This window comes from Halichoeres trimaculatus, unplaced genomic scaffold (genome assembly GCF_033239565.1).
Source record: "Halichoeres trimaculatus isolate MK-OKI-2021-1 unplaced genomic scaffold, fHalTri1.1 fHalTri1_scaffold_20, whole genome shotgun sequence".
Lineage (NCBI taxonomy): Eukaryota > Metazoa > Chordata > Actinopteri > Labriformes > Labridae > Halichoeres > Halichoeres trimaculatus.
In genome coordinates, this window is record NW_027437198.1 from 19,842,901 (window position 1) to 19,856,354 (window position 13,454).

At 39.6% G+C, this 13,454-nt stretch overlaps 1 protein-coding gene across 1 annotated transcript; it reads left to right on the forward strand.

The window, feature by feature from the left end:
• Positions 1 to 3,924: 3,924 nt before the first annotated feature.
• On the forward strand, positions 3,925 to 8,593 carry fscn2a (fascin actin-bundling protein 2a, retinal). The gene is made up of 5 exons (XM_074697124.1): positions 3,925 to 4,969; positions 7,464 to 7,620; positions 7,709 to 7,830; positions 8,100 to 8,267; positions 8,388 to 8,593. Exons 1-5 carry the CDS (start codon positions 4,147 to 4,149, stop codon positions 8,591 to 8,593), a joined length of 1,476 nt encoding a protein of 491 aa, XP_074553225.1. The 5' UTR covers positions 3,925 to 4,146.
• Positions 8,594 to 13,454: the final 4,861 nt, after the last annotated feature.

The window sequence follows — 13,454 nt, forward strand, 5'->3', positions numbered from 1 at the left end:
AGAAAAGAATGACACTTTAACACATTTATTGAGTCTATTATCATGGTTACGTTTCTTTTTGTTAATTGAATACCATAAGAGGGCACAACAGCATGGCAATGCTGCCACCCAGTGTTCACTGGGTGAAAACACATGAATGATTGGTTTCAAGTCAAGATATGTGGAATTCAAGTCAGAATATTAGAAAGAGAGAAAGAGAAATAATTCAGTTGCTGAACATATATCAATTAACTGTTATAAGTTTATGTTAAGATATGAGACTTTTGATTGCTGTCGTGCAACAGGGCAGGTACTAAGAGGAGTAAGTTTAAAAAGAAGGAACAGAAGGAAGAAATAGGATAGCTTGTACACTGAAAGGCTATAAAAGAACTGAAAAAACACATTTAAATTTAATTAAATCAAGAAAAAAAGCAAAGAGAAGAAAGAAAGAACATTTAAAGCAGAGAATTAGTGTTCCCATTATATAAACATAGATATAAACTGACAACGTTGGATGTCAGTATTTAACGTGTGTAGTTTTCCAAATCTCTACATTTTAACATTTTATATATATCCGAAAACGCTACAACTCTGTGAAAATGCAATTTAAAAAAAATGCATTTACATGGAAATGCTTAGGGGCTGAAAATGCTGTAGTAAGCATGCCAGGCCTGTAGTTGGGGCTGTAACTGTCTTGTACAGAAGTGGCTTTAGGTAGATCTCCACCAAAGTAGAGTTGGGCCAATAATCTGGTCTATTGGCGAATGCTAAGTGTAAAAGTGGAGTAACAGATGCACATTTTGTTGAAAGACAGTCAGTAGATTCAGCAGATTGAGCAACACAAGCACTACATGGTAGTCCACTACGATCACAGCGGTATTGTTTTACTGTTGTACTGTTATACTTGCAGTAGCAGCAGTCTACTATAAGTGGCAACACAGAGGGATACACCATTTGACCTCATTACTCAATACACTGAAACCAAACAACAATGGCGGCCAACAAGCAAAATCGATTTTCTTGAAAATTACAAAAACTAAGCTGTCTGTAGCATTTTAAGATAGCAGTTTTGAAGATAAATCAAACGTTTGTCGAACAAAGTCCAATCATCCAAGTCGAGGGAAATAATCAGCATACGCGCCAAACAAAACCAAGTTTATCATCTGGCAGGCAACAGTCTTCCAAGAGGTAGAGGGAGACCGCCATCTCTATTTGATTCTGTCCGCTTTTAAAGGCTCCGAGCAGGTGAAGTCCATCCTTCAGAGGAGTGAGGGGCAGGCACTGACCCCAAGGCCTGTGGCTGTCACACAATCTAATTCATTTTTACATTAAATTTAGATGTTAATCTTGTTTGTATTTCTATTCAGGCCCAAACAATTGACCTATATACAGTTCAAATGTGTGTAAAAATGCATCAGATGGTTAATATTTTCCCATAATTCACCAGACAAGCATAAGTTTCAGGCTTTATATTTAAATGATCTCTTCCAGTAAAAACTTTTGAGTGTCCTAAATAGCTGTCGCTTAGAGTGACAGAGTTAAAATACAGTCAGGATCCCTATGTTTGTTGAAACAGCTTAGCAGAAAAACAAGTGTTTTCCAGGATTAGGGAGAAATAAATAGTTGGAGTGAATGAATGATGGTGTTGAAATCCCAGGTTGTTTAGTCCAAATGGTTTAGGCTAATTTGGAGACATGTGAGCTCTGTCTACAGCAATGAAATGTAATAACCGTGTTCAGTCTGACAACAAACAGTGATTAAACAAAAGTTACCTAACTGTATTAATTTGTTAGGTAATAACTCCTTTCTGCAGAATTTACCAAAGACTTCTACAGAAGGCAGTGTAAATGCATTTGAACCTATTTTTTCTCTATATCATGGGAACTTGATTGGATTCTGTATTTTGGATGACATTAGCATAAGCGTTGAAATGTCAGCGCAAGTCTTAGATGTGAATTTATTAAAAGCACACTGCAAAGACAGTTTTTCTTTTTAAATTAAAAAAAAAAAAAAAACGTTCCATACACAGCTGTTTTCTTTGTTCATTTCTTATAAGTGTGTTTGTGTGTGTGCTTCTGTGGGCGGGGCTTTCCCTCACCTGGCTGCTGATTCATCTCCAAGCCAGTGTCAGATAATCTCATCACAATGCAGTGTAAGAACCCTGGCTCCTTATCCAATCATTGCCGGATTGTTCCGCCTGTTTCAGAGGGAGTCACTCTCCTGGCTGCTCTGTATAGGCTGACTGTTTTTTTTCTTCTTGTGCTGTTTTTTTATGGTTACCTGTGTACAAATTTTCTCTGCAAGTTGTCTTTCCAGTCACTAGTCTGCACTGTCAGCCATTCGAGTCCCTCTGCAACCAATTCTAATGTTAACGCTCCTAAACAGCGAATAAAAGCACAAAACTCATCCATCTTCTGTCTCTGAGCCTCTCTTTTGTGTCCATTAAAGTGGATAATAAACTGCTGTGTAATAATTCACCAAAGCACAGTAAATTGTTCAAATATCTAGGTGAATAATCTCCACATTTAATTCATTTTCACCCCTCAGATGACTCAACAGTATCTAATTAAAGAAGATTGACTTTCAACAAGGAAGAATTTCTGAATCCTTCAGTAAAATTGTGAAACAATAAAAAGGAAAATAGATTTGAAAATTATACTTTCATCTCCCTACTCTAAATACATCAACTTCCTATTAATGTCTGTGCTCCACAAGTGGCCTCTTTCTAGATCCGGGCAGTTACCAGCCTTTGTCCTAAGATTAACATTAGAGCGTTAACCCCCTGTGGTGGTCTGGAATCACTATGCTAATCACGCTTAACTGTCAAAGCTAATTAATTAAAGCAATTGCCTTTACAGATTATCAAGTAGAAACAATACCCTAAAGTTTTGATTCGTCCTTTAGTATCAATCACAGTTTTGAGGTTTTGATAGATGACCGTGTTTTCCTTGGTATTACCCTAAACTTCCCATTGGAACCTTAGGGGACCTTAATGGAAGATAATGCTCTTACGAAGGTCAATCTTGGTGTGCACTGTAACAAAGGTCATGGGGCATGGAGTTGTGTCCTCTTTCACCGTTTGACTAACAGAATTAAACAGGAGGGACAGGTAGATACAGAAAATAAAGTTTGACACTCAGGACAAGTGATAAATGAGCAAAGGCAAATTTGTGGTGCTTATTCATGCAAATGTTTACTATTCAAACTTGTCTTGGCTAAGCTCAACAAAAGCACGCATCTGATTATCTCTGAAGACTTGAAGCACTCATAATGTTGCTATACAGCTCCTCTGAACCTGCACGTGACACAGCGAGGTAAAAACTTTGAGAAAGCAACCTTTGTACTGCTTTGGAGTGTTAAGTCTATTCTTCTGGACAAATCCATTTAGGGAAAGGTTCTTTGTGAAAACTATTTTAATCTTTATATTAGCCATTTAACAAGAAGGATATATTTTCAGGATGGGGATATTTTACTCAAAATGTTGACTTGAGCAAGGCATAGAAACAGTCTCTTTGAAAAGTGACTCAAATGAGAAGGAGAAGCAGCGGGGAGCAACCGAAAGCACCTTTAATGTCTGGACTTTTTCCAATTAGGCTGTGGCTCGCCAGCAGATCAAAGCTAGGATAATCCTTGGGCTGGATGGCGTGTCTACAAGAATATGGATGCAAATACAGGAGAAGCAACCAATGGGATGTCAGGCTGACAAATGAGAGTGCCGGTGTTGGTTACAAGGAAGAAAGACAAGGGTTTAGGAGGAGGAGGAGATGAGGGTAAGGAGAAGATATGGAGAAGATACGGGGCTGAATCTGCGCTGAGTGTGAACTGGAGAAGGTAGGGGAGGAGGGGAGATTTTCGGTTGGTGCACTGGTGTGTGACGTCAGCGGCTTGTTGGATGAGGTGCTGTGTCCTGCTGATTTTAATCCTTACTCATTAAGGAACAGAGAGAGCAAGTGCCTGTGCGAGCCCTCTGGGGAAGGAGAGAAAGTGACAGGAGAAGGAAGGAACACAACACAATCTATCCCAAGAGATAAGTGGAGCTTCTTTACAGGTTGACAAAACAGAAGAGGGGAGATATCGAGCATCTTATACTTGCTTTTCAACTTTAAGTGTGCATTCCCTTATTACCCTTTCCCTTGTTTGTAATCTTTGAGAGTGGCCTGTTGAAGCATGCCTACAAACGGAATCAACAAGGCCCTGAAGCTGCAGTTTGGTCTCATCAACTATGATAGCCGCTACCTAACAGCCGAGGCCTTTGGCTTCAAAGTTAACGCTTCAGGCATCAGCATGAAGAAGAAACAGATCTGGACCTTAGAGCAAGATGAGCAGGACGGCCAGGTTGTGTTCCTCAAGAGCCACCTCGGACGGTATCTGGCCTCTGACAAAGATGGGAAGATGACCTGTGGGGCCGAGAAGCCTGACCCTGACTGCCGTTTTCTTATCGTACCCCAGTCTGATGGTCGCTGGGCATTGCAATCAGAGCCTTACCAGCGTTACTTTGGAGGCTCTGCTGACTATCTGTCTTGCTTTGCTCAAGTTATTGGGGAACAAGAGCTATGGGCTGTCCATTTGGCCTTACACCCACAGGCCAGCCTGCTCAGCGTGGCACGTAAGCGCTATGCCCATCTGTCTGCTTCTGATGGAGAGATCTCAGTGGACAGCAACATTCCCTGGGGAGTGGACTCCCTGGTTACCTTGGTGTACCTTGAAGGCAAGTACAGCCTGAAGACCTGTGACAGTCGTTTCCTCAGAAATGATGGTAAACTGGTGAAGGAGAACACCAATACAACCAGTTTCACACTGGAGCTGAAGTCAGGGAAGCTGGCCTTCAAGGACTGTGATGGGAAATATCTGAGCCCAGTGGGTCCCACTGGAACACTGAGGTCTGGCCGATGCTCCAAGCCTGGAAAAGATGAGCTGTTTGATCTGGAAGAGAGTCATCCCCAAGTTGTTTTTCAGGCTGCCAACAAAAGATTTGTCTCAGTCAAGCAAGGTAATTAAGTCTCAAATGCAGTCTTAAGAAAATTGATGATCTCAACATTGTCTTAAGGAAAGAACAATTCTGAAAAAATACCTCACAGCCTTTGGATACAGGCACTTAGTTGTTTTATGATGCGGTAACAAGTTTGATCAGCAAAGAAATATTCAAAGTAAGAGTGACATTATCAAAAAAATTAGCATAAAAATAATAAAATGAACATAATTGTAAGGTTTAGCAAAAAACTACTTTTAAAGGCTCCCTGCTAAGTATAGGCAACACAGAGCAGACATAGTGATAGTGTGTGAATAAGAAAGCTAATTTTCAGAGGTTAAGTCCATTATAACTGTGAGCACAGAGTGATAACATCTAGGAGTGTTTGCACCTTTTTGCTGATGTTATTTTGTCAATATTTTTTTTTTTCACAGTATCCATGTGAAGCTTTTCTTAAGTGTTGGTTTGTTGTAGAAGCTGGATGACTCAGATCTGTGGTGCTCTATGATTAAGTTCAAGATACCAATTCTCTGCATGTTGCATCCTTTTGTCTCAAAGTTTTAGACCCAGAGGACTTTAAAAGATTAGAAATATTATAGCTTTGCAAAACAGCACAATTTCCAGCTTCACAGATGTAGCTTGGCTAAAGTCCTAGCATCAGCATACATATGTTTTTTGTTTTTTTCAAATTGAATAGTCCACATTTATTACAATCTGACAGTAACATTACAGTGGTCATCAAAGCAGGTACAATTTATCAGCTGATGAGGAAATGTACTGCCTTCCCTTGCTACATGTGGGATCCATAATAGTGGACAGTCACACTAAGAGGTCATTGTGGTAATGGGCTTTGTCATTTTCACTGTGTGTCCATTGAAGATTAAGTAGAGGCCAATTTGACTCCTGCAGACCTGTGCCCCTTGGGTGTTTATTATCATCTAAGAGCTCCCTGATCTCCATCATCTGTTTTTTTTTGCATGGCAACTACCAATGTGGCTGAAGGTTGGCAGCAAAGAGCTGCAGCCAGGGCCTACCAGACAGATCAGTTACAGGGGATCTTTTTATATAATAGGATCTTCTCTTTTCTCTACAGCTATTCAGGCAAACAATGGGAAAAGGCAGGAAGCAAATTGGATTATTTTGCCCTTTTTTTGGATGTTGAAGAACAAAGAGTTTTGCAAGTGTCTTCAGAAGACATCTTTACTGGAAGTAACTGGAAGTAGCTTGGTATTGCACATCCAGTACAACAGTGAGAAATCAGGTTCCTAGCCTTACCTAAGGTAGCAGTCATTATTATGCTAATGCATTATTCAAAATTCAAATTGATAGAGGTCACATTTATTAAACAACTTAGCAGATCACTGTCAAAATATATGACAGGAATTCAATTTTCAACTGTTGTAGTCTACCTTGTGGCAGTTCCACGTTTTTCAAGTAACAAGGTATTGAAAGCTGCTTAGTGGGCCCTGCAGTGCAGATTTGCATTTCACCACTCAGGGAATTACAGCAAGCGCATGAACGGGAAGGGTGGAGTGGTGGCTGTGGGGGATTAGGGTTGTAACAGGCTTAAGAGAAAGGTTGGAGGATATTTTTGTGGCATCTAATTTGAACAACAGCAGACACAGTTCAGCTGTGTCTGTGTATTCTCTGCCACCTGACACAAACTCCAAAGACAGAATGCATGTGGATTAAGTATGTGACTTTGGAAAGGCTGGAAGTAAGGCAATGAGGGTTAAAGGAGAAGTTACTGATTTAGTAACTCAACAACTATCTACTGAACTAAAATGAAATCAATACAATATCCTGCGTTTGTTTACTTTTATTAACACTGATGTTTTATGCATGTAAAAAAAATTAGATGTGTGAATCACATGACATGGGGCAATGTGGGGCATGGGTAAATCCAAAGCTGGTAGCCGGAAATAAAGCTGGTTAATTGTTAAAGTGATCCTCAGCTCTATATGTAGTTTTTGGGTTCAAATCACTCAACCCCTATTAGCTCAAAATACACAGTAGACTCCATTGATGGCATGTTTTGACGACAGTGCTGAGACTTTCTATCCCACATTTTCAATAACAGGGTTAAGGCTTTATTTTTTAAGGGAAGAACTACAAAATTAACAACATTAAATTTAAACCAAACTGCAATCCTATAATACATTTAATTAAAAGCTGCAAACTTTTTATTTCCAGTTCAGTATGCTGCTATCAAAGCTATTTGACTGACCTAGAATAATTCAGTAAACACATCCTTTAGGATCTTGGAAGATGAGTTTGTTGTGTAATTACTGTCAGGCCCTTCATGAGGCTGTATGTAGCACTCAGTATTGTGTGATGCAAAAGGTAAAACATAATTACATTAGGATTAGTATTATTCTTACATGTCCTTTGAGAGCGCCTGGGAGAGGAAATTATATTCAAGAGGAGGCACACTGCCTTCAATAGGATGCAATATATAATGTCTACCCAACATGGAGGCAATAAACAATGCTGCCCTTTCTTCTCTTGTATTCAGGAGTGAGTATTTCAGCCAATCAGGATGTGGAAACAGATATGGAGACCTTTCAGATGGAGATTGATAAGAACAGCAAAAAGCCAATGTTCAGGACAAACGGCGGATCCTACTGGACTCTAGTGTCTCACGGAGAAATCCAGTCCACTGCCACAGAAGTGTAAGTAGATTTCCTTGTCCTAAAAGAGGAGTGTTATTCAAAGTTGATGTGATCCTAACCTGGAGTGTATACATTTCTCTACTTCCAGAGAGGTCAACACGATGTTTGACATAGAGTGGCGAGGAAAAAGGGTGGCCCTCAAAGCAAGTAATGGAAAGTATGTCTGCACAAAGAAGAATGGGCAGCTCTCAGCGGTCAGCGATACAGTTGGTGAGTCACGTCAAGTCAAAGTTATATGTAAAGCACATTTAAGAACAACAGAAGCGAAACATGGTTAAGAAAGCAAGAGACAAGCAAACAACAAAGAAAAGCACAGAACACAGAAACAGAAAACAAGCCACTTATTCGAGACAAGGGTGCTCATATGCCAACAAACAAGCTTTCAGGCAACCCACTTGAAAGCTATGTTTGTTCGATGGCACCGTCATTGTCTTATTTCCTATTCTGTGTATATGAACAGTATATGCCATTCATTTCAGGGGAAGGCGAATTATTCTTGATGAAGCTCATCAATCGTCCCATTCTGATCCTACGTGGGGAGAACGGCTTTGTGTGTCACCACAAGAGCTCCAATGCTCTGGATGCAAATCGATCAGTCTATGACATTTTCTCATTGATCTTCAACGACGGCGCCTACCACGTAAAAAGTCAGTGCTTTCAACATGCATAAAGATTCCTACCTATCAATACAGCCCATGTGGGCTGATTTATCTGGTGTTTACATTTTGAAAACAGCCTAAACATAACCCACTGTTGTCTCCTTGCAGGCGTTAATGGATTGTTCTGGTACGTCTCCAGCAGTGGCCTGGTGTGCTCCGATGGAGAGAAGCCAGAGGACTTTTTCCTCGAGTTCCTAGAACATGGATGTGTTGCAATTAAAGGCTCTAATGGAAAGTACCTGCGTGGTGATAAGGGAGGTACACTTATGGGGGATGCAACAACTGTTGATGCATCCTCTCTTTGGGAGTACTGATCCCTTTCAATCAGGGTCTTCAAAGAGCAAGCCACAAGACGAGTGCTTCTCGTCCTGCTTTTATTTACTCAAATGAAGCGGACTGGCTGTGTTACATTTTCCTGCCTGTTTTTATACTAGCTAACTGGTGCCCAAAAACAAGCTTTGTTTTATTTCAAATTGGGAAGACTTTAGGAAAACGTGGCAGGATTGTAAGTGCTGTGTTTTTATCTTCCCAATGACATTGCCAACAGCAAACAACATGTTTTGTGTGAAATTGTGTTAACTTCACATGATAAGGAACATACCAGTGGATTTACACGTCGTGCAAAATAAGTTGAAATAGCTTTGAGGGCAGCCATACTGATCAGTCCCTGAACAGAGAGAAATTGAAGCGTGTTGCTGCCTTGGACAAATTTTCTGTGTAGTCTATTCAAAAAGCTTGGCAATGAATAGTAACAAGAGGAATGTTAAGTCCTTCTGTTACTACAAAATCCCACTGGGTAAACAGACAAAATATCCCAAAAGCTGAGACAGCCATTGCAATTTTTCAGTAAAGACATAGCATTCACTTACTCTCAAGCACTTAAAACCAAACGTCGACAATAAAGGTCAGGATATTTATCTCTTTTCTTGTTCTTCATCTGGATATTTCTTCCGCTAACTGACGCTAGAAAAATGTTTGTTTACAGCTTTGGATGATTTTCACATTAAGACATGTTTGATGAGAACTGTCATCAATGTGACACAAATTAAAAAGGTAATGCACCGATGTCTTCAAAGACAGCTAATGGCTTGTGCCAATGGTGTTTCATTTATCTTGATGAACCATTTACAGCTTCCATGAAAGCACATTAAGAAGCAAATGAAGTAGACCTGAACACATCTGCAACTCTGCAACGTACATCCAAAGAGGGCTTCATCCTGCATCACTGCAGGCATAAAAATACTTTTAAAAAAATGTGTATATCATTTAGAATCACAGAAATCAGGCATGTAAAGAAACAAAGACTACAAGTAGAAATGTAAAACACCCATAACAGAGGCGAGCAATGAAACCAGAGGGGAGGGACATTAAAGGATGTGACTGATAATTCTTTAATGTACCAGATTAACGTGTTCAGAAAGTGCTTCTCTGGTCTTCTGCCTAGGGGCCTTAAACCATACTGCACTCTGTATCCCTTAATGCCCTGTTCCCATGTTCAGAGTTTGATGGTAAGATTAGAAAATATGACTGATTAAGCCAGCAGATTTTTTCTTTTCTTTTTTATCGCAAATTTTGCTTAAAAGTGGATGAGAAAACTTGTCACATCTTAAAAAAATTCATGCTGAAGTAGAGTTACTTTGGTAATCTAATGTCACTGCTTATGTAAAATATGCTCAGTAGCCCCTGGTTTACCTTGAGTAAGAGCAACCCTTTAAAGGAGGGACATTTTTTGACCATGATTCAACATCGTATTAAACCGATAAGGGCACAAGCTGAAGCTGTATACAATGATCCTGTAGACTTATGCCATTTATTCCCTATGAAGAATTCCAATAGTTTGAGTGTCATGTCAAACCCAATGATTTTGTGATATATGCAATAGTCAAGAGAGACTTCAGAAAGGTCTGAACAGCTTGGTCCTGTATGCATCCTGTACCAGCTCTGTAGACAGCCTCATATTAGAGAATGTATTTTATAAGTAGATTTTAAGTTGTTATACTGTCCATGTTTTCTGGCAAAACTTTGAAATGTCACTGACAAATAAAAAAAAACTGACACTAGCCGTGTTTTCTTTGGGACTAAAAGTGAGGTACTTAGTTATGAAAGACTTAGTTTAGACAACACTTTGCTTCTCAAATCAGGTCTTCAGAACTGATTTGAGTGTCCTAACATCACAAACCTGCATCTCATGTTCCAGAGGAGACAGCATGTGCGTATGTGTGAGAGCTACACATACAGGTGCAGCTTTCCAAGACACCTGCATCTTACATCAAAATTCACATTTCTCCCCAAACAATCACACCCACTGAGAGAGAATAACATAATCCTCCATTGTTGTTCTGGGCAGACACTTCAACACACATCTGTCACCATCAGTCTTGTTGTTGTGTGACCAGCTGCAAGTAATGCAAAAACACCTGACATTTGGTTTAAGCTGCCAGAGCTCCTGGACTAAGCAAATCTGTAGGGATCACATTGCTTGATTTTTTTTCTTTTCTTTTCGTGCTTTAAAGGTTTCTGTTCTTTTGTTCCTTCTACAAGTGCATTTCAATAAAACTGTCTGCGAATGCATTCACTCCATGCTATTTATAGGTACCAGTTGGTGAAACAAAGAGCAAAGAAGGCACTTGAGAACCAATAATGATGTCTATAAAGCACACTTACACATTTTCCATTGTTTCTAGCCCCTGATTTTGAGACTTTCTGCTTTTATTATGGTGATACTAAGACTCATTTTAGCTGATAATGACGAAGATGTAGCTCTTCTTTATTAAAAAAGAGCACCATGTCACCCCTGTGCTGGTCTGTTACTCTGCTGTTTACTTTGGACATAAAAATTTGATCCAACCATAAACTATAAATGCATTCTTTTTCCAACATAGACATTCAGAAATATGGCAACTTCCTTATTTATTTATTTACTTTGTTAAATGACTGTAGTGGAGGATGCTGTTAGGTTTCACACTGGCACTGACACTTGTTTCATTTCATTTCGTTTTCCCTTCTCAGAGTTGATTATTTTAAAGGGACTGTGAGGACTTTCTAAGTGAGCTTGGAAAGTCTGAATTCCATATATATGCCTGATTGTAATCCACAACTTATAATATGATTAACAGCACCAAAAAGAGTTATTTCAAAATGCTATTTCTCAGCCTCCCGAACAGGTTGGACGGGACAAAAGGTGTGATTTAAAGCACATCTAAGTCTCTATGAGAACACCACTCTGGCTGAAAAAGTTTAGTAGCAAGAAGAGTGATCTGTGTTTTTCCCTGCTGAAAACAATTTCTTTGATACATTTTGTAGTGATGGTGGACACTGCAGCTGCACTGGCAAAAAGAAAAAGGACAGAAAAGGGGGAGAAAGCTGAATGGGAGAGTGATAGGGAACAGGCTAACACACTGGCTAAAAGTTGAAAGATGGGCTTAAGGCCCAAACAGTAGCTAAAGGTTGAAACATGGGCCGAGGGCTAAAACACAAGCTAAAGGCTGAAACTAGAGATAGACCGATTATCGGGGCCAAGATTTGCCATTTTGAGGCATATCGGCATCTGCATCGGCCTTTTTTAAAAAAATCTGACAGCCGATAAGAAAACAAATTTAAAACTGCATTGTTGCGGCTCTGATGAGCCGCTCCACTGTCTGCAGCCACTACTCAGTTCCCAGCACTGTCCCACCCACAGTACCATCTGATTGGTTACAAGCAGAGCTATGGCTTGGGAAACAGCCAATCAGCAGTTCACTTATTACAGTTATTGCAGTTACATTGAAATTTTGGAAAACTTTATTTACTGTAGAAAACTTTAGCTATATTTTGTTTAAGTTTTCATTTAACTTTATAAAACATGCTGCTTAGCCTGGGAGCTGTTTAATAAACCCATGCTCAAAGGCATTTGAATGAAGTTAAGTGTGGGAGTTTGTATTGTTCGTAATTTTGACAACAATATTTGCACTTTGACTGCAAATTAATATCGGCTTCAAATATCAGTTATCAGCCTACTTGACTACAAATAACCAATATCGGTATCGGCCTAGAAAAATCCATATCAGTCTATCTTTGGCTAAAACACAGGATTAACTGTCTGTGAAAATGTTTTCCTGTGATAAAGTTGTCGTAAACAAAGAAAAGTAGTGTTAAAAAAGTTTTGAAATTTTTACAAACAAACCCACACCTTGGTTAGATTTTTGCCCCCATGATAGCTGGGAGCAAGTGCTCATGGGAAGAGGAGTCTTTATTGCTAGCGCTAATGCTAGCTTTTGCAGAAAGTCCTCAAACCTCCTTCAAGGATGATAATTCTTTAGATGTAAATTTTAAGAGGCCGTTTTAGGGGAATGATTCGCGCTCCTGGTTTGAAGGAATCTGGCCGGGGACCAAGCGGCATGAGGTGTTTGTCCTTGTGAGCTGTCTATCCACAGAAGTGGATGGATAAACACTTTGTTTCCTCAAAACTTCATTCTGTTTTTTGGGAAGGGAATAATAACACTACACACTGACAGCAATGCACAAAATGACCTTGAAACAGGAGCAGACAAAGCATTAGTGTGTGCTCTTTTTACAGTGTGAACAACAATACAGTAAAGTAGGCTTTGTGACAGAGTACAATATGACAATAGAGAAATTGGTCTTTTTCTTCTGGGCAATTTTCTAGTGAGTAGTAAGGGTATAGTTATTAAAGCCTGATGATTCATTTAGTCTAGGAGTGGCAGGGTCTGACATCAACCCAGTTTGTCCAGAGGTATTATCATCACTAAAGCAACATTGATGAAAGCAGTTAGACCGTACAAAATGTAACTTACACATAATGCGTAGCTCCTATAGAGAAACCTTGTAAGCTTTGATAAAAGTAATCAAAATTGCGGATATTCATGCCAAAAAATCAAAAATAAGGAAATCAAGTATTCAAGGATATTTTTAAATCCTAACAAGAGAAATCCCCTGTTTTGTTAAATAAAATAAAAGGCAGTGGGAGCTGAATAGTGGGTTAAGCCAAGATTACTTCCTCCTTGCTACACTGGGTGGCACTGTGTACCTCTTTAAAACCAGTGTTTGTTACAGTAATTCTCAGTGACATGTGCTGCACTGAGCACAAGATACACCTGTAAGTAATCCACCTCACTGCAAGTTCACCTCCTGACATCTGTTCAAGCTTCCATGAGCAGCAGCAGAGAGTTCAAACAA

What these genes read in the sequence shown, in the direction of transcription:
- fscn2a (XM_074697124.1), top strand. Translation starts at nt 4,147, where the DNA reads ATGCCTACAAACGGAATCAACAAGGCCCTGAAGCTGCAGTTTGGTCTC. An exon ending in ATTTGTCTCAGTCAAGCAAG is followed by an intron (nt 4,970 to 7,463) that starts GTAATTAAGTCT and finishes TCTTGTATTCAG; the next exon opens with GAGTGAGTATTTCAGCCAAT. An exon ending in CGGCGCCTACCACGTAAAAA is followed by an intron (nt 8,268 to 8,387) that starts GTCAGTGCTTTC and finishes GTCTCCTTGCAG; the next exon opens with GCGTTAATGGATTGTTCTGG.